We start from the raw sequence: 19,212 nt of genomic DNA, 5'->3' as shown, positions 1-19,212 counted from the left end.
GAACCTTGGGAGACTCCTCCATTTTCGAACGACGCGTAACGCATCGTAACGCTTGATAGGTGGAAACGTTACCCACTGTCAAGTGTGCGGTTGACGTTTCATTGTGGTTGATGATTTGCAACATTCATTCGGTACTGTGTAGCAAGAAGTAAGCACAACTCCTTCACCGCGTAAGCATTTGTGCTAAATTTTGTGTGTTTTGCAGGTAAAAATGCGTGAAACAAGTACCATGGATGTGGACCCTCCGCGGGGGGAAGGATTCCGTTCGTATTTCGTGCAGAAGATCGAGGAACTGCAGCTCATCGTAGCGGAGAAGAACCAGAACCTGCGTCGTCTGCAGGCCCAGCGCAATGAGCTGAACGCCAAGGTTAGGATGCTGCGGGAGGAGCTCCAGCTGCTGCAGGAGCAGGGCAGCTACGTCGGCGAGGTGGTGAAACCGATGGACAAGAAGAAGGTCCTGGTGAAGGTACACCCGGAGGGCAAGTTCGTGGTCGACATTGACAAAAACATTGACATCAATGACGTGACGCCAAACTGCCGTGTGGCGCTGCGCAACGAATCGTACACCCTGCACAAGATCCTGCCGAACAAGGTCGATCCGCTGGTGTCGCTCATGATGGTGGAGAAGGTCCCGGACTCGACGTACGAGATGGTGGGCGGTCTGGATAAGCAGATTAAGGAAATTAAGGAGGTGATTGAGCTGCCGGTAAAACATCCGGAACTGTTCGATGCGCTCGGTATCGCCCAGCCGAAGGGTGTGCTGCTGTATGGACCGCCCGGAACGGGCAAAACACTGCTGGCCCGTGCCGTCGCCCACCACACCGAGTGTACGTTCATTCGAGTCTCCGGCTCGGAGCTGGTGCAGAAGTTCATCGGCGAGGGTTCGCGTATGGTGCGCGAGCTGTTCGTGATGGCGCGCGAGCACGCACCCTCCATCATCTTCATGGACGAGATCGATTCCATCGGTTCGTCGCGTATCGAGTCGGGCAGCGGTGGCGACTCGGAGGTACAGCGTACGATGCTGGAGCTGCTGAACCAGCTGGACGGGTTCGAGGCGACCAAGAACATCAAAGTCATCATGGCGACGAACCGCATTGACATCCTCGATCCGGCTCTGCTGCGTCCCGGCCGCATCGATCGTAAGATTGAATTCCCGCCACCAAACGAGGAGGCGCGTCTGGACATTCTGAAGATTCACTCGCGCAAAATGAACCTTACGCGTGGTATTAATTTGCGCAAAATTGCGGAACTGATGCCCGGTGCGTCCGGTGCGGAGGTGAAGGGCGTCTGCACGGAGGCGGGCATGTACGCGCTGCGCGAGCGCCGGGTGCACGTTACCCAGGAGGACTTCGAGATGGCCGTCGCGAAGGTGATGCAGAAGGACTCGGAGAAGAACATGTCCATCAAGAAGCTGTGGAAGTAGGCGGCTGCTGCGGCGGTACGGCAGATGCGTTTTCGGGGGGCGTACATTTAGAGCTAAGATTTTGTCGGCAATGTCCTGTTTTGGAATGTCATAAACCATAATAAACAATTTCCGTGCGAGACATCAACAAAATCGTTTATTAGATGTTTTATATTCGACTAATAATGAAGGAAATTAAAGTAGAAAGTTGTTGTGAACTCATTTTGGGGCGGACGAGACAAACAAAAACAAAGGCCTGTGCATTGTTGTGTTGGGCATGAGTTGAACAAAGACGTCAAAGAAGAGAATCAGTTTCTGGTAAAAGATGAGAAATAATCCTCCGGTTAAATCATAGCTGGACGCAAACATTTACTTTATACATTTTTTTCAACATTTTTCTGCGTTATTTGGTCAGCAAAATAAATATCCCATTTGGGTGGTGGTGTTACATTTTTGTATCACTCACTGTACTGCATCTGTCAAATGTGTCATCTCATCGGGACCTTCTGTCAAACGGGCTCGGAAAAAAGAAGCCGATAGAAAAGAGAGAAAAAGAAAACGTTCCGGCCAAAGCAGGGTGTAAAAGCGACGCGGAAAGTTGTTAATTCTAAACATATTCCGATTTATTTAGTTTTGTGACAAAGTTATAGCTCGTGTTCAGTAGTTCACAAACACGCACACCCAAACAAACGCGCAGTGACTCGGTTAGATAAGTGGCAAAGTGCAAAAGTAAAGTTTCCAACACACACACACACGCACGCTAGGCGCACCGTTCTACCGCAAAAGCAGCGAAGATGACTTCCCAGGCAGTAAACAAAACCGGCTCCGGATGGCCCCGACGAAACAGCCACGGAACGGGTCTAACCGAGATGAACAAACTACAGACGAATCAATCGATGACACTGAACCGGACAATTAATCTGTGAGTAATCGGTCCCATCACACTTTCCATCGGTCAACTTTGCTCTGTACCTGGGTCGCCTGCTCCGATTCCAAAATGGCTGATCCTGCTGGTTCCGGTTTGTAAATTTGCATTGCCTTTGTTTTTTTTTTTTACTTTTCGGTTGAACAAACTACTACCGCTCAGTTATCCACTGACAAACTACACATTTGGCACGAAGGAACCGCTGTTTGAGAAGGATCCATCGGTACCGGCCCGCTTCCAGCGGATGCGCGACGAGTTCGATAAGATTGGAATGCGTCGATCGGTTGAAGGTGTTCTGCTGGTAGGAGGGTTCTCTGTAGGCCACGCGAAGGGACATATCATTTACATTGTGCGACACTTTTCTTTTCCGCATCAGGTTCATGAACACGGTCTTCCGCACGTGCTGCTGCTACAGCTGGGCACAACGTTCTTCAAGCTGCCCGGCGGTGAGCTAAGCGCCGGAGAGGATGAGGTGGATGGGCTGAAACGACTACTGACGGAGGTATGTTTTTGCTAAAGTAGGATTCTTAAAACGTTGATGGGAGGCACTGATGTGTAGCACTGACGTATTATTGTATGCATTACAAAACTCGACAATGTATTTTACATGAAAGAACAAAACACGAAGCGAGCATGGAGCTGTGAAAATCCATTGAAAAACGCAAATCCAATGTATCGAAGATTCACGGCGACGATATCGTACCGAGTAACATTTGGAATGTAAAGGAAAATTACATTCTCAGTAGAAATCATCAAATGGAAGGCAAAACTGGTTTTACAAAACTCTTGACAAAACACTACTTGTTAGCTTCGCTGAAATCATACGCTCTATGTTAATACCATCAATATGGTCAATCACATTATCGTATTTGTATAAAATTGTGCTAAAACAGTAGAAATTTCACACTTGAAAGCGGTCGAAAATGTTCACACCAACGTGGCAAGCCAATGGGAAGTAACGTGAAATGGCATCCGTTGTACCTACTAACCTTATACTAGCATGCCTTAAAAACTGAACTGATATGAACACTAAAGCCCCCGCCAAACGAGGAAACACTCAAGCACGAGGAAAGGTATGGTGCAGGAGAAATTGTTTTGTAACTGCCACATTACCTCCTTCCACGCTACTTGGTGTAAGTATACGAATATAGATGATGCACGTTTCAGTATTGTGTAAGCAAAAGAGAGCGAAAGCCACAAAAAAGAGTGCGTAAACAATCCACTTTAAGATCTCAATTTAGTGTAAAAACCCCGCCTGTAGAAAGATTGCCATCCATATATCTATATTCTACTATGCCCAACAAACCAGTTGTTATTGTTATCTGTAAATTGTTATATTTAAAAATTTCATCCCCTAAAACCCTCCCCACACACACACAATCACACTCACACTCACAACATCCCATTTTACAAAAACACGAAACAAATCCACTACCACCTCCATATCCCATCCATCTATATATAGACTCTAGGGCGACAGGACGGCGTAAAGCAGGACTGGATCGTCGAGGACACGATTGGCAACTGGTGGCGCCCGAACTTTGAACCACCGCAGTACCCGTACATCCCGCCGCACATCACCAAGCCGAAGGAGCACAAGCGTCTGTTTTTGGTGCAGCTGCACGAGAAGGGTAATGTGATGATAATAATGATAATAACGATGATGATGATGAATAGGGGGAAGGCAAACGTTTTGTCGTACACGTTTCCATTTTTAAGTAGCTTCTTGTACATGTTAGAGACGTGTGCGAAATGGGCTCTTCCCGTGTTTTGCTAAAAAAGAAGGTGAAAACGGAAAAAGATTGTAACGAAAAGCTTTTAAGTAAGAAACATTGACTTTTTGTGAAGATAAAAAGATAATTTATGATAGTGTTAGACCAACCAATAGGCTCAATTTTGTAATTAGCAACAGGATATGCTTTATCAATCCTTTTTTCTTCTATAAATTCATGTTTTATACCCCCGTGAGTTCATTCTGTAAATTGATAAAGCGTTTATCCTTTGAAGATTTTGTTTGTTAAGACACGCAACGATAAGCCGTTTAGCAATGTATTTCGCTAATAATTTATGTATTTATGATAAAACAAAAGACAATTCGAATTGTAAATCTACTGCTTTGGGGGATTCGAAACCCTTTATACGCCACACGGGGGAACACTGGGTTTGGTAGAAAACAAAAAAACTATGTTTTTGTATGCGAAAAACGTTGAAAATATGAAACGAAAATTGTAATTCAACGTTTACGAGCCAAATTAAATGTTAAACAAAGGGCGTTGTGAGACGTTATGCTAATCCGGGATACAATTTTGTAACAAAAAAAAATCAAACGAACAAAATGTTAAGCTAACGAACCTTTTATTGATTGTTGTAAGCGAAAGTGTAGAGAAAGTCAAAACGGCCGAACAAAGCTCAAAACCATATCCTTTCACAGTGGCTAATATTTCAAACCCGTTTCTCTCTTTTGTCTCTTATTCTCATCACCAATTTGTGCAGCACTATTTGCCGTACCTAAGAACTACAAGCTAGTAGCGGCACCGCTGTTCGAGCTGTACGACAATTCGCAAGGCTACGGGCCGATCATATCCTCGCTACCGCAAGCGCTCTGCAGGTACCGACTGACCGTTGCACCGCATTCTCATATTTCGTTTCTCATCTTTTATTAACATTTTTGACGCTCTTTTTTTGCAGGTTTAACTTCATCTACATGTAAAAATTGGCTCCTAAGCCAGGTACAAGTACAATACTGCAAGAGGGCTATTGTGCTGCGGATCGTCCGGCGCTGGCACTTGAAGAGAGGAAGAAGGTCCTTTCCTTTCTGCAAACAAAGAGACAGCCTCCGCTGATGGAGGGTGTGAAGAGGGGGGGACAACAAACCTGGGGGGAAGTACGGCAATAGTGGCCCCTCTCTCTCTCTGTGTTTTATTCACTGTGTGTGTCTGTCTGTGTGTGTGTTTGTATGTTTGTTGGAAGCAATAGGAGGATAGGCGTTCGCAAGCTAGAGAGAGAGAGAGAGAGAAAAAAAAACGGACGGTTATTTTAGAGCGCATGTACAACAAAGAGCTTTCCTTTTCCCCCACTTACCTACTCCCTTTCCCTCACCCCTTCCCCACCTCCACCCTTAACTTTAACTATCTTCTTACTCCCTATGTCTGATATAAGTGAATCGAGAATAAATAGTTTACGTATGGTACCTACCTTGCTTTCAGAAGTCGAACATATCACCCCGCTCCCGGTACGTCGTCGTCGTCGTCGTCATCGTCGGTGGACCGTCCTCGCTGTAGCTGCAGAAGCTGCAATCGTACCCCAATGTCCACTGCTGCTCAGCAAGCGCCGCTCTATTTGACCACACTGGCGTATCGTGCTGTGGTGGTGAACACAAACAATACAGCCCCTGTCCTTCGTGCTCGAACGATCCAGACCCGCCACACTCCCCATCCACCAGTCCGGCCTGTAGCTGCTCATCGAGCGTAAGTCTCGTCCGCAGCAGATTGGTGGTGTTTTGGCTCAACCTGCGCCCCAATGTAGCCAGCAACCGATCGTACTTCATCCCACGTCCACTGTGCAGCACCTCCAGCAGCACTGCGATGTAGTTTTGCGCCAACCGTAGTGTGTCGATTTTGGAAAGCTTCTGCGGTGGTGTTGGCGTTGCCTCCCGAGCGTCGTCCGGTCGTACCGTGGCGGTGGTTAAGCTCGCCGGAAGTGGCACGCACATCCGCAACCGATCGAGCGCGTCGTTCAGTCCGTGCATACGGTTGCGTTCGCGTTGGTTAGCCTTCTTGCGTTTAACGAGCGAAAGGACACCGCTGCCACTGGGTGGTTTTCTTCGGCGACGAATGCTTCCTCCTCCTCCAACGGTCGCCGTGGTTAGGTTTGGACTCATTCGGGAATCTCGCGCAACAAGTGTGGAACTTGGAGCACCAAATCAATCAAATTGCGACGCATCAAGCGTAATGTGTATGCATTTATATTGGCCATTGAGCGCTTTTCCGACTAATCTAATTTTCCTCCTTATCACTGATAAGGGGCGCGCTTGTATCCCCGCTGTAACAAGGGAAATTGTATAGCGGGAAAATGGATGGCTGGATAAGGCTGGTGCCTCGTTATCATTGCTTTATTGTCAATATTTTTCAGTAAGTGGTGATAATTATCGATGCGAAGCAGCACCCCTCGATTGTGGTGTGGACGTGAAGGTTTGTATTTATTTAACAATAGCAGTTAAGAAACTGGTTGCATAAATTAATGATTTTTCTACCGCCCCACGCGCTGGCCGTTACGTGCAAACTTTTGAAAGCAAATTTAAAAGTCGCCGCATAATTTCGAACAAACACGCACGAATGCGTACATTTTTCCCCATTTTAAGGACCCATTTTTTTGCTGCTTGCTGTCGGTCAATTCCTATGCATTGCAGTTAGCGGGCACTACTATACTCGGGGCTGCGCATGGGGTAAAGAACCCTTTGTGGGCTGTGGCGTCGGCGCATCAAAGTCAACCGCACGGGGCTCGGATGGGGCCGTTTTGCGTGCAGTCGCCGTTAACACATGCCCTCCGCCTCCCCCCCACCCTCCCCGCCCGGTTGCCAAGGGTGAGAAGCGTGTTTGAATGTGTGGAGCACGTTTTCGACGTGCTTAGAGCCCGCGCGGTTGCTACGATGGTGTTCAAATGGCGGTTCATTTGTTTGCTTCAATCAAATAGTTTGACAGTAGACGGGAACGAGCCGCACGTACAGGAACGTTGCTCCCTCCAGGATAGAAGGACTACTCCGTGCACAGAAGTTCGCGAACTTTCCAGAGCGATTCCAGCGTTTTAGGTTTCGATTTAAAGAGAGTGTATTTCGAAATTTGCCCTTTCCGTTAACCCCAACATGTCCATCGTGAACATTTACATTCACGACGAAAACATCTACAACGTGGAAAAGAAACCGCCCGAAAAGCCACCGAAGCCGCCGCTCTACCACTCCCGGTTCGAGCATCAGGTGCGGCAGGAGACGAAATCCTGCAAGGACGCTCACCGCACGATGGGCTTCTCCAAGATACCGCTGCCCGGTCCGGCCGACTTTCTGCGCAAAAACTGTGGCCCCCGCCATCGGGCCACCAAATCGGCCCCGGTGCGGCTGTGCACCGGCCACAAACCGCCCATCCCGAAGCCGCACGAACCCTCGCCCTGCCAGGTGCTGAAGGTGGTGGATTTTAGGAAGGAAAACATTAAGAAAGTCGTTGCGGCCAATCCGAAAAAACCGCGCCCACGGTACGCCGATACGCGCAAGGGTGATTTTCACGACCTGGAAAAGTCGGGCCTGATGCCGATCTACATGTGCCAGCCAAAGTTTGGCAAGGTGCCACAGTATCTGACGCGCCGAAAGAAGGATCTGGCCGCCCAGAAGGACCGGCTGATCGAGGACCGGGCGCAGCAGCAGCCTCGTTGCTCGTACATTTTGCAGGAGGAGCGTGTCGAGCTGCTGAAGGTGAGTGTGCTGCCACGGGCGCTGATGAGTGGATGGTAATTTCGGAATGTTCATTTCCACAGGGTTTAAAGAAAAATTGGGAAAAACTGCAGCAAGAGTATCAGAGCCTGCCGCTGCTAACCGACACCGTGCCGAAGATGATACGCAAGGCGAAGCTGGAGAACAATCTGAAGCAGCTGGAGAAGGACATCCTAACGATCGAGAACAACCCTTACATCTACCTGTACGACGACGACCAAAAGGATGCATAACGGCATTTTACTGGACTTTCCTTCCTTCGCTCTTTTTTCCTTGTGGATTTATCGTTTTTTTAGCAATATTCTCTTTAGCTCTCACACCTGCGAGATGACTTGAATGCGTGCACTTGATTTAGCTGGCAAATTTCGGCACAATTTTGCTGCAATTCACGGGACCAATAAATTGTGTGTGTGTACGTGTGTGATTTTCTAGAAATTTCATCTTCTTTTCTTCCTGATCGTATGCAATACTTTTATTGCCTTAGCGAGACTCAGTCTATACACTCTTTGATCCACTTCCTTTGAACGGTGCATCACAGATGCAACACTTCCGGTAGTCCACTATCGCCATGCTCTGCTCCAGTACAGTCCCGAGCACCGTCGGCCCGATCGAGTATCGCTGACAAATCTCGCACGTAATCTCCTCACACTCGAGCGTAATCTGTATCTTGGTCAGCACGCAGCGGAACACGGCATGGCTGTCCGGGCACTGCTCCCGGTACGCATAGATCGGTGCGTCACAGAACGAGCACACCTCGTCGGCGATGGCGGGCGTTTCGATTTGGTCCGCCGCTTCCAACACCTCCAGCAGCGTCGGTTTCAGCTTCGTCAGCAAATACTCACACTCCCCGGGACACTGTGCTTCCGCGGTCAGGGTGCGTATAAAGTTGCGCAGGCAGCGCAACGCTTCCTGCTGCATCGGGTGTAGTGCCGCCTTCCGCTGGGTGTACTTCTCCACCAGCCAGCGTACGATGCGGGCCGCATTGATACCCTCTATCAGGGCGCAGATGAACCGATGCTGTGCGTACAGGCCCAGCGTAAACGCTTGGTTGCGCTTCGTGTTGTAGCTGATCCGTGCGCTCAGCTGAATGAGTTGCAGCTTCAGCTGGTAGATCGATTGCTCGTCGAGCGAAAGCTCCAGCTGGGCGTCCTCCAAAGGTGCGAGCGTTTTGGGCTGTTTGTTACCATGGAAACGAACCATCTCGGCAGCATCGTGGTAGCTCTCCAGCCGGTAGGTGCTGTTCGCGAGCAGCATTTCCAGCGCGTCCCGTTGATTGAAACGGCAGAAAAATATGCACGTGGGCGAGCGGAGCGTTAGATGGTCGAAGCGTCGCGACGGATAGCCAAGAATGAACCAACCGGTGCGGGTACGGGACGCTGCCACCCCGTACAGCGCGTACGACCCTACGTTCAGATCGGTGGCTACCTCCTGCTGCGCTATCTGCAAACCGGACCGGGAGCTTACTTCATCAACCTGAAGATGGAACATCTTCCCCGGCAGCGTACAGACGATGTAGCGCCGAGGGCACACCTGCTGCAGCCCGGTTATCATAAAGTTTTCCATGCTCAGCGTCGCACTGCTCCGCAACGTGCCGTCGAAGTCTATCTCTATCATCAGCAGGTAGGTGGCCTTCACCGCTATGATCAGCAGCTGCTCGGTGCCATTCGCTTTCCTCTCCACCTCACACTCGATCGCCGAGATGCAGAGATCCTCCTCGAAGTAGGTGGCAATGTACTGCACAAAAAAGGCCCCGAGCTGGTTGGCGCCCCCGAACCGATACACCCCCAGCCGCCCGCTCTCCAGCCCGACCAGCAGGAAGTGGTGCTGCCCCGGGACGGAGATGTACTTGATCACGCGTGACGCTTCCTCCTCCTGGTGCACGTGCTCGATCTTCGGGACGTTCGGTTTCAGATTGCAGAACACGATTTTGCCCGACTTGGTGCCGAAGGCGAACCGCACCGGATGCTGGTGGATGGTGGTTTCCCACGCGAAGCACGTGATCGTCATCTCGTCCACCATGATCTGCAGCTCGTCGTACGCTTCGATCGGGTGGCGATCGTAGATGTGGCTCTGCCAGGTGTCGGACACGTCTACATACGTGTTCCAGCTCGACTGACACTGCTCCTCCAGCCGGTAAATCGTCAGCTGGCCCATGTTGGTCACGTTCGCGACGAGATGCTCGCGAGGGTTGTCTTCGAACACGCCCGGCGGTGATATCCACGACTGGACGTTGCAGATGTACACCTTGGCAATGTTGGGGAAGATGGTTTGATCCAGCATTATACGTCGGCGCTGCTCCATGCTGCTCGCGTGGTAGAGGGTGGCCTCGTGAGCGATCAGTGCACCGGTCGGTCGTGCGGTCGAGCACTTGATGCGCGACAGCTCGTAACAGATTGCGCCATCCTCGACGATGTGTTTGTACTTTAGCCTTAGGACGAGTGTGTGGTCTTTCGTGCACACCACCACCGTGTCCTCGACGCAGCTAATCGTGAAGGGTTGAATAATTTCTTCCGAATGCTGGAATGCGGTCAGTTCTTGTATCTCCATCCTGGCGTTGTGGCGTTGAAGGTGCCTGAAATATTTCATGTTGAATTATTTCATTGTTGTGAAAAGGATGCTGGGGCCAGTGTGTGGGTTTCGCATGCAAAAAAAGGACTTCCTTTTCGCATTTGGAGGGATTTGGGGTTTGTTACCATGCTTATAACAATTAAAATCACAATAAAATTTAAAAAGGTTTAACTTTCAAATTCATTCAACCACAGACTGTCACAAATGTCGGCGTTTTTTGACAGCAGGCAGCACAGTAACCAAACAAACAAAGTCCGTCGAGCGTGCAGCAGTTCCTCTACACACTGTGGAGCTTAATTTCAATTGCACTAGCATTGTTGTTCGTCTCGAAACATCTCCCGGAACGTAGTTCAGTGTGATTGGTTTGAAGTGATTTCGAAAAAACGCACAATTCCCCACAATGAGCGGCAAAAAGGGTCTCGATCTGTTGCGTACCATCGCTACTGTGATGACCAAAACCAACGGGTACGATAGGTGTTTGCAGCAGGTATGTGGTGCATTGCTTACCTTTAAAACTAACAAAACGTGCAATACTGAACGGTAAATGCCTTCAGATGGTTCCAGTGCTTAAGAAACTACACTACAGAACACTTTTTTCTTGTGTTTGATACGCTGTTATATAAACAGCATGTTTGTGATGCGGCTGGCTGGGATGTAAACAAAACATCCCCCGGTGCAGTTTGACAGCACGACCCAGCAAGCAAACAGAGGAGTTATTAGACGTCATATAAGCGTCCAATAGGAGGCATCTTTATGGCTTATTCCAAGCTCTTTTATAGCACATGAAATTGTAAAATGAACTCATTTTATTGTTGAGCAGTTTATCTAGATTGAAAAATATGGTACTAATTTACCTTCAAGATGATTTCCGGAAAAATGAATTTTTATTCCACGCTGCTTAAGAGCTACCATTAGCCGGGAAGGGAAACAAACGCTGTAATTTAGGTTTCTTCCCTTTCTTGACCGAAATTGGTTCCCTTTTCTCATCCTCTCTAGCTCGTAATGGTCAGCGGAGGCGATGGACGCTGCATGGCGGAGTTTAAGGTAGAGGAAGAACATCTGAACCGTGCCGGTGGACTGCATGGTGGCTATACCGCCACCATCGTAGACGTGGTCACTACGTACGCGCTGATGACGAAGGAAAACGCAACGCCCGGCGTATCGGTGGACATTCACGTGAGCTATCTGAAGGGTGCACGGCTAGGCGATGAAGTCATCATCGACGCCAACACGGTACGGGCGGGACGAAACCTAGCATTCCTGGAGTGTGAGTTGCGCCACAAGAAAGATAACTCAATCATTGCCAAAGCATCGCACACCAAATACATTGGGAGTAGTTAAATAGGCACATACCAAATACCATAGAAATGGACGTACAAGTAAGGGAAAGAGGTGGTAGAATAAAAAAGGTGGTTTGGTGATATGTTTCAGTTGTTCTTTTTTCTGTTTTGTTTGAACGCAATAAATCCTACTAAAATACACAAAACACGGTGTAACATGTTTCATCGTTCGATTGGCGGATGGTTTCGTTCGGAAATATGGGAAATAGCTAGTAAAGATCGATTTATTTTGTTGTTCCATTTCAAATGTTCACCCAGTAGTAAGTGGTTGTTTGCTATAATTGGTTTGATTTTCCGTTTTTTCACACATTTCCCCGCACCCCATAATGACTATTCAGGGAAGAGATTGGAGGGCGGGGAGCAATGGAAGTGCATGGGAAAGGACAATTCCCATTTGCTTTCACCGTGTTTCGAATAAAATTTAGTCTACTTAGTGTTGCCTAATCGATCTGCGCTCGGGGCCAATCGAGTCCGTTTATTGATAATGGCTCACGACCGTGAGTTATCGTCGTTGAGAGAAAGAGAGCGCGAGAGGGAGACTATCCTTCTCTGCTGTACTGGGTCGCTAAATGCCGATGCCACTGTATCACCGATAATGGATGATCGTGAATGTCCGATCTTGTTCGCTAGAATATCATTTTGCTTTCCTCTAGTCAAGGTAAAATTGAACGTTTTTAAAAAAGTATTTACAGTTAGTCATAGTAGTAGTGGTAGTGGTAATGGTAGTATTTGTCGTCATCGTCGTCTGCGTTGCTGTCGTTGACCGTTACAGGGTGATGCTTCCGATCATGGCTTCCCAAATTTTGGCACCTTACATGAGTGGAGCTTCGGGTAGTGGGTTAAAGATTAATCGGCGAAACTATCCCACTATCCGGACCATGTCCTGATTGGGTTTACGGGTTTTTTTTGTTCCAAAAAACACTTTTGGGCTACTATTTTTGGGCTCCGATGGTCACACTCGATCCGATGTTACTCATCAACGAAGAAATGTTATACCCCTAAAACTGACTATAAATGGCTTCAATCGCGCTAAAACTAGTTTGCAAACGTTGATAAACGGTAGAGAGACTATGTGTGTGTGTGATACTTTAATTTACTAAGCGCGTTTTATCCTCGTCTAAATGGTACCTTTTTTGTTTTGTTGATGAGTGTATTGAGCTTATTAAAACGGTTCTGAAGCTGTTGGGAAACTAAAACCTAGAACCACGAGCCCTTTTTTGTATAACCAATTACAACAACTCAAAAATATCTACTGCACTAATAATGAATGATCCTTTCGGACACAACCTACTATCCCTAGACACCGTACAGGGCTGTCTAGCGGGAGAACACACTAACACGCTTAATAATTGCTGCTAACGAAACGGAATTAACGTCTATCAACGGTATGGTTAGAAGTACAGCTCGACGGAAAGTGTACAGTATGGCACATAACTAAGTCACATGATAAGAGATATATGTACCACATAGCTAGTCTCTCGTGTCTCCTCCTTGGTTTCATCTCTCGTTTCTAGATTATTGATATCGCTCCCACTCACTGGAGGATCCTTTTCCACAAAATCCACTCTCAGTTCAGTCCACTCCAGAATTCGATTCCATGGCGTGTCGCTCGTAGAGATCGAGCGATCCTTGATAATTGATTTGCTCAAACTGGCCTCACACTCTACTGTCCCTCCTTAATGATCATGGTGGTCATGGTACCGCTCTCGTCCGCAACGACGCACGCCGGACAGCACTTGCCCTCCTCCTTCACCAGCACGAGGTTGTTCTCGCAGATCAGCTCCGCACACTTCTCCGTCTCGCAGCTGATCTGGTGATGCTCGCACTCACACTTGGTACAGTCGTCCCGCATCCAGATCTCGTTGTTTAACCGCTTGATGCCCTTATTGTCCACACAGTGGCCGTGCGGTTTACCCTTGGCCGGGTTGGACCCAGCCCCACCAGCATTACCACCGACAGCGGCGGCTGCCGCAAGAACTGCGGCCGAACATTGCTGCTCCAGACGGCGTATTTTCCTTCGCATCTGTTTCATCGACTTTTGGAAGCTTTCGATCAGCGCCTCCAGCCCTTCGATCCGTTCCTCGTTCATGTCGTCATCGACAAAGGATGAATCATCCTCGGTCTGCTCGAGATGGTTATCGTTCAGTGCGTAGTGTCCCTCGTCTTCCGGGTGTGGTTGCTCCAGCCGATCTTGATGATTCGTACCGTCGAGTTTGGCTGGGCTCATTGGCAGGGCACGTTTCGCACGACTCACCGATCTTCGCTGCCGTAGCAAGGGTGCGTAACGCTTGTGATGACGCGAACAGTCGGCACAGTCAACCCAATGTTCCAGATTTACCTGCGGGATCTCATCGCATCGCTTGTAGCCACCCTGCTTCGACGGCAGCACGAACACGTTGTCCGTGATGGTTGTGATGTTGTCGCCATTGTCACAGATGATACGACCGAGCGAGGCACGCTTGATCTGTGCCAGCTGTTCCGGCTTGAACACTTCATTCTCGTACCAGAATCGATCTCCATCGCGCAGCGCGCGGAACTGACGCACCAGAATGCAGGTAAATAGTGGTCCCATCTTAGCGCCCGGGAGTTGATCCTCCAGAATACCTCCAACCCATAGGTCGATATTGCTCGGATGTCCATAAAGGTCCTTCAGCTTCTGCCGCACCAACGGGTCCGCAATTTCCCCGCTCAAATCTTCAAACTCTTGCGCAACCTTCATCCCGCAAAGCTTGCGGTAATCGTTGTACCCGGGCAGAGCATGATCACGCGATCGCTGGATATTGATCGCGGCCAGATCGAGCGCCACAGCATGTGCAACTTCGAACAGTCGCTCCGTTAGATCGGTGTTAAGATTCTGGTTCGATTTCTTCAACTTTGCCGGCACAGTGTACAGTCCTCTGAGAAGCGGATCAACGCCACCTTCGTACATCAGTCGCCACGGTGCGAAGAATGCTTTGTGCAGTGGAAGATGTCCCTGCGGGATCGGTTGATACGAATCATTCAGCCGGTGCAGTATCGGATTGATCAAACTGTGCCCAAAGCGGAACGCGGCCGTTGCAAACTCATTGTAAATGGTTGGATTCACGTTCGAGTCGTACCCACGGTACTCCCCAAGCTGAGCCATTCCTCGCTCGCCCAGCACCATCGGCAGCCAGTGCTCGTACGTGATGTGCTGCATGATTGCTCCCACGATCTTGCGACTTTCGTAGTACAGTTTGTCCCCGTCCCAGTGCGGATTGATGCGGTGCAGCTGTTCCGCCAGCCGGTTGTGCTCCCGCATCCACACGATGTGCATCGTCGTCAGTCCGAGCTGCTCGTTCACGCGGATATCACCCGCCGTGAAGCAGTTGATCTGACTCTCATCTAGATCGCGCCTACAGTCCATCCCGTCCGTCGGTGCCGAGAAGGGCAGCAGTGGCTTTTGCTGTGGAAAGTGAGGTCCATCGCGCAGCAATCCCTGTTCGGTGGTAAGATTGCGCAGCTCCTGCGCGAATGTTTCCGTGTAACCGTACACCTGGGACGCATCAATGAACGCCGTCAGCTGGTTAATCTGTTCACGCGGTTGAACGCTACCGAAAAAGATGGACGTCATGCCGGACCCGCAAACAGCGCTCGAGCGGACAAAGTCGATGCAGCGCCGGTTCTGGATGCGCGGATCACCGGGCGGTATGTCGATCGGGTAGCATGGGGCCGCATATTCGCACGTCTTCTTACAATCTACACCGTCCCAGCTTTCGGACGTTACCGACGGTATGGCGTGATCGAGATCGTGATCCAGGAATTGACCCCACTGCATCACCATGTGCGTGATGCGATCGTCCGGTGTGATGGTACTGGTGGAGATCAGACTGGTCGAGACGAGTCGAGCACTCGGTTTCCTATATCCATTGTACACTGCCGAACGATTCCAGCCGATCGGACTGTTGAATCCGTTCTCATAAACCGGTGGAAGCAATCGCTGGAAGCCGGTAAGCGACGAACCCCAGGCAGGATGTTTGTAGTTGTTACACGTACCGTCCAGCGAGCGATACTTCGAGTGGAAGCACAGATCGGAACAGTTCGGTGTGACACGATGCGCCATACACCCGGACAGTTGCTCCAGCAGATCCAGATACTCCGGCGAAAGGAGATCCTGGTACCAGAAGTCGGTCGTGTTGGTGGTAAGATTGGCGCCACTCTCCACATGCTTCCGGATAATCACCAGCGCCCGCTCGTACACTTCGGCGGCGCGGGCAATCTCACGGGCAGGACCGGTCGGGAAGCGCACGATGCGGAATAGGTCGTCGTGGTAGCGTGTGGTGTTGCGGCCCGTCGAAAACATGCGCCCGATGGTTTGATTAATGGCCATATCCACCTCCCGGGACGCTTCGGCAATCGCAATCCGCACGTACTGGTCGCCGGGCAGTGCCTCCGCCTTTTTCCTGCAAATAGAGAGAGAGAGAGAGAGAGAGACATGTTATAGTACAAGAAACATGGCAGCGATACAGATGTTTCTGGGTACAAGGTGGTGTGGGGCCACTTACTTCACCGTCAGCATGCCGCTGGCCGTCGCACGGCCATACTTGTTCAGCAGCGAGCACTCGTACCGGCCCTCGTCCGTGAGCGTGATGTTGGCGATGAACAAACTGCCGGCGGATGATATACGATACTTGTCTTTCGGGGTTATGGTACGACCCTCCTTTTGCCATTTGATCTGTTTCGAGATAAACAAGAGGTGGGAGTGGGATGAGATGCAAAACAGAACAATGTATTAGAAGTTTCGATGGGGGTTTAGAACATTGTTTCCAGTCGTTTGTCTGGCAGCGGGATGGAAAGCGATAAGCACAAGTTGTTTCGCAACCAAAAGGACAAGCGACAAGACTGCCATGTCCTTTATTAACGGATTTTATTGCTCCCATTCGCTGCGATGCAATGTGTCACAAATCAACCATGGCTCGGGCTGGTTGGAGCGCTCCAAGACTTAGCAGGATCATAAAATCGTATTTTCCTTCTCTTTTTTTGTGTGTGCAATTGCCAGTGGATATTCGGAGGCAAACATTTGCACAGGCGGAACTGGCGGACAATGACCAAACTCGCGCTTGAAGGCCAATATTGGAGTAAAACTTTACCATCTTTCCCATCGTTTCCCAATACCCGAGAGGACCACATTAAAGATCTTAAGACGAGATAATACCCCCATTCGGAAGCAAATTCCCTCCGATGCTCCGATGAGTTTATACTTCAGGCAAACTTGCATCGAATCTTTGCAAACAGCAAGCACCCCCTTACTTTTCACGGTAGCGTTGGTTGGCGGTGGTCACTACTGCCGAGCAATAAATACCTCTCGCCGGAAGCATCAACCGGATGCCGGATGCTAAATGTGTGTGAGTGGTGGTGAGGGCGACGACGGCAGTGGCAGCCCAATAGCCCGGAAGCCCATCAGACAGGAATTATGCTTAAATGGATCCATAAATCTTGCCATTTATAGCGCGCAGGATATCCCCCAGCAGCACCTCATCATCGGCCCTTCGATCGGCCACGGCTACCACGGCTACTGTTTTCTTCTTATCGGCCGAAAAGTAAAGCAACTGCGTCTTAAATTTGCATAATCTACCCGCACTGCCTAGTACCACATCCCACCAGTCGCAAGAACATCCTAAGCGCACTGGACCATAACCCAGGCTAACGCGCGATGGACCGATATGGTCTTTAAATTTCTTCGTCATCGCTGCCGTTCGAGAAGAATGATCGGAAACGTACAGATTAGCACGTACTGCTCTGCCGGTGTCCATTTATTGGGGCGGTAGGAAAAGCGAGGAATGCGAGCTTGTCCGAGCAACCACGGCAGCGATAGGACGATGGGTCTCGGCATCTTGATGGTGGGGAGGGATTTGTTGCCATTTTGCACCCGAGTATACCCGAGTAAGAATGAAGGATGGATTTCTGAGTTTGCTGCTGCTGTTCTGGAATCGTTGTAAAATGTTCTATGTAACGGTCTGTGCATGTATGTGTGTATGTGAGGATTTGCTGTGATCCATCCATCGGACCATTAGGTTTCTTATTTATGCTACAGTGTCGAGTGGGAGGGTGGGAGGGTCATTCCAAGGAGCTTTAATACCGGAAGCGTTAATGAAAGGTCCTATCCGACAAGTGCTTGAAGGCTGGCGCTGGGAAGCCGCTGCCGTCTGTCCATTTTGTTGCTGTAATCTCCCTTATCAGTATGTGAAGGATTAGCTTGAAAGATGCACCCTTCAAGGAAGGGGTTTGTTCATAATGACGATGAAACCTTGTTTATGTACGGCAAGATGCCGGAAGTGCTTCGGAAAATCCTATAATCGTTTCAAAACAGAAGCCCAACTTGATCCATGGCTCACTAAGGAATTCATTTGGTGCTTAAATGGCTAGTTTACAACAGCCCTAACAGTCAGCATTGCAGCTTACTTTGTTGATGCACTGTGTAGTATCATGCTCGTTGATGGATCGATTCTCGCGTGGGTAAAGCATGTCGAATTAGAGTAGGATTTTCTATTTAATTACGTTTCGTTATGCTGTCTCCTCCAGCGGCCCTGACTCTTTATTTTTCTCAAAACTGCCGCTTCATTACTTTAAGTGCCTTTCGAAAAAATAAAATCATCAACACCACAACTCGGCGTCAAAAGCGAAAAATTCCCAGAAACTGTACCGGAGAGAGTTTTTCTAGCGTGAAAATGTCTAATTAGACAGGTTGGGCTAAAATCGCCTACTCGCGTACCACCGCGTACCACCGTATGCGCAGTGCCGGGGTGGATTTACATTGCAAGGTAATTTTCTATTGCGTGGTGGATGGTGGATTCTGAGAGTGCATCATCATCACGTTACGGGTTGGAAGCACTGAAGTGCACTGAAGCAAAATCCAATGCATTACACGAACCCCCGGCTGTTGATGTACTGGAATTCACAACTCCAGCAAGTGCGTCCCGGGAAGCGGGCTTAGTAATGGATGAAGCTCTACCTCATTTTTCCTCAGGCTTTTCCTTTCTCTTTCCCTCTCTCTCTCTCTCTCTCTCTCTCTCTCTTTGTCCAACACTTTCACTTAGCCTCAATGCATTGCCGTTGGAAGTTCAAAGAAACCGAGCATAAAAGGCACTCTTTTCCCCCATTGCCAAATCCCGCTCCCAACTTACCTGCAGAATATCGTCGTTCTCCGCTTTGCAGGGCATCTCAACCGTCGTGCCTTCGATGGCATCCAGGTCGTACGGTTCAAACAGGAAGCGCGGTGGACCGACGTTGATCACGACCACTTCCGCCTCGACCTCGGCAATGCCCAGCTCATTCTCGGCCACACACACGTACGTGCCTAAAGGGGAAAGGGAGATCGGGATAAGGTTTGAAGTTAAACGAAGAAAGGGACCGTACACATGTCAAAGTCCATCACGTTTCCATCAACGCTCGCTTGGGTCGTGGTTTGGGGGTGTTTAGATCAATTAAAGATTGCCTACCCGTTCTCCAGCAACCGAAGCAACAGTTAAACCCTTACATC

General features: G+C 49.4%; 7 protein-coding genes across 11 annotated transcripts in view; 4 read left to right on the top strand and 3 right to left on the bottom strand.

Moving 5' to 3' along the window:
- Nucleotides 1-72: 72 nt before the first annotated feature.
- LOC120950516 (26S proteasome regulatory subunit 8) lies at nucleotides 73-1,555 on the top strand. Of its 2 annotated transcripts, none has more exons than XM_040368622.2 (2): nucleotides 73-148; nucleotides 206-1,555. In XM_040368622.2, the coding sequence occupies exon 2, from the start codon at nucleotides 212-214 to the stop codon at nucleotides 1,421-1,423; it is 1,212 nt and encodes a 403-aa protein (XP_040224556.1). In that variant the 5' UTR covers nucleotides 73-148; nucleotides 206-211; the 3' UTR covers nucleotides 1,424-1,555. The 2 variants fall into 2 exon arrangements, with proteins under 2 accessions (XP_040224556.1, XP_049462630.1); XM_049606673.1 differs by having other exon boundaries at nucleotides 82-131.
- Nucleotides 1,556-1,925: 370 nt separating this feature from the next.
- LOC120961654 (cleavage and polyadenylation specificity factor subunit 5) lies at nucleotides 1,926-5,517 on the top strand. Its single transcript, XM_040385578.2, has 6 exons — nucleotides 1,926-2,324; nucleotides 2,490-2,628; nucleotides 2,704-2,829; nucleotides 3,793-3,958; nucleotides 4,821-4,935; nucleotides 5,016-5,517. Exons 1-6 carry the CDS (start codon nucleotides 2,197-2,199, stop codon nucleotides 5,035-5,037), a joined length of 696 nt encoding a protein of 231 aa, XP_040241512.1. The 5' UTR covers nucleotides 1,926-2,196; the 3' UTR covers nucleotides 5,038-5,517.
- LOC120961655 (neurogenic differentiation factor 6-like) lies at nucleotides 5,228-6,309 on the bottom strand. Its single transcript, XM_040385579.2, has 2 exons — nucleotides 5,523-6,309; nucleotides 5,228-5,322 (listed from the first exon to the last, which is right to left on the bottom strand). Exon 1 carries the CDS (start codon nucleotides 6,205-6,207, stop codon nucleotides 5,530-5,532), a length of 678 nt encoding a protein of 225 aa, XP_040241513.2. The 5' UTR covers nucleotides 6,208-6,309; the 3' UTR covers nucleotides 5,228-5,322; nucleotides 5,523-5,529.
- Nucleotides 6,310-7,017: 708 nt separating this feature from the next.
- LOC120961653 (enkurin) lies at nucleotides 7,018-8,226 on the top strand. The gene is made up of 2 exons (XM_040385577.2): nucleotides 7,018-7,788; nucleotides 7,851-8,226. The coding sequence occupies exons 1-2, from the start codon at nucleotides 7,189-7,191 to the stop codon at nucleotides 8,037-8,039; spliced, it is 789 nt and encodes a 262-aa protein (XP_040241511.2). The 5' UTR covers nucleotides 7,018-7,188; the 3' UTR covers nucleotides 8,040-8,226.
- A 1-nt stretch (nucleotide 8,227) lies between these two features.
- On the bottom strand, nucleotides 8,228-11,357 carry LOC120961652 (uncharacterized). Its single transcript, XM_040385576.2, has 2 exons — nucleotides 10,882-11,357; nucleotides 8,228-10,378 (listed from the first exon to the last, which is right to left on the bottom strand). The coding sequence occupies exon 2, from the start codon at nucleotides 10,351-10,353 to the stop codon at nucleotides 8,302-8,304; it is 2,052 nt and encodes a 683-aa protein (XP_040241510.2). The 5' UTR covers nucleotides 10,354-10,378; nucleotides 10,882-11,357; the 3' UTR covers nucleotides 8,228-8,301.
- On the top strand, nucleotides 10,594-11,804 carry LOC120961656 (acyl-coenzyme A thioesterase 13-like). The gene is made up of 2 exons (XM_040385580.2): nucleotides 10,594-10,861; nucleotides 11,371-11,804. Exons 1-2 carry the CDS (start codon nucleotides 10,775-10,777, stop codon nucleotides 11,713-11,715), a joined length of 432 nt encoding a protein of 143 aa, XP_040241514.1. The 5' UTR covers nucleotides 10,594-10,774; the 3' UTR covers nucleotides 11,716-11,804.
- Nucleotides 11,805-12,144: 340 nt separating this feature from the next.
- Nucleotides 12,145-19,212, bottom strand: part of LOC120961651 (peroxidasin) — a 37,690-nt gene continuing 30,622 nt past the window's right edge. For all 4 annotated transcript variants that reach the window (XM_040385571.2, XM_040385574.2, XM_049606667.1 and 1 more), the window contains 3 exons: nucleotides 18,857-19,029; nucleotides 16,238-16,407; nucleotides 12,145-16,135 (listed from right to left, as the gene is read on the bottom strand). In XM_040385571.2, the coding sequence (XP_040241505.2) occupies nucleotides 13,378-16,135; nucleotides 16,238-16,407; nucleotides 18,857-19,029 (3,101 nt within the window). In that variant the 3' untranslated portion in view covers nucleotides 12,145-13,377. The remainder of the gene's footprint in view (nucleotides 16,136-16,237; nucleotides 16,408-18,856; nucleotides 19,030-19,212) is intronic.

The sequence above is a fragment of the Anopheles coluzzii genome, chromosome 2 (assembly GCF_943734685.1).
Source record: "Anopheles coluzzii chromosome 2, AcolN3, whole genome shotgun sequence".
NCBI classification, from domain to species: Eukaryota; Metazoa; Arthropoda; class Insecta; order Diptera; family Culicidae; genus Anopheles; species Anopheles coluzzii.
The sequence above is the reverse complement of the archived record's forward strand: the minus strand, read 5'-3'. Positions and strand labels throughout refer to the sequence as shown.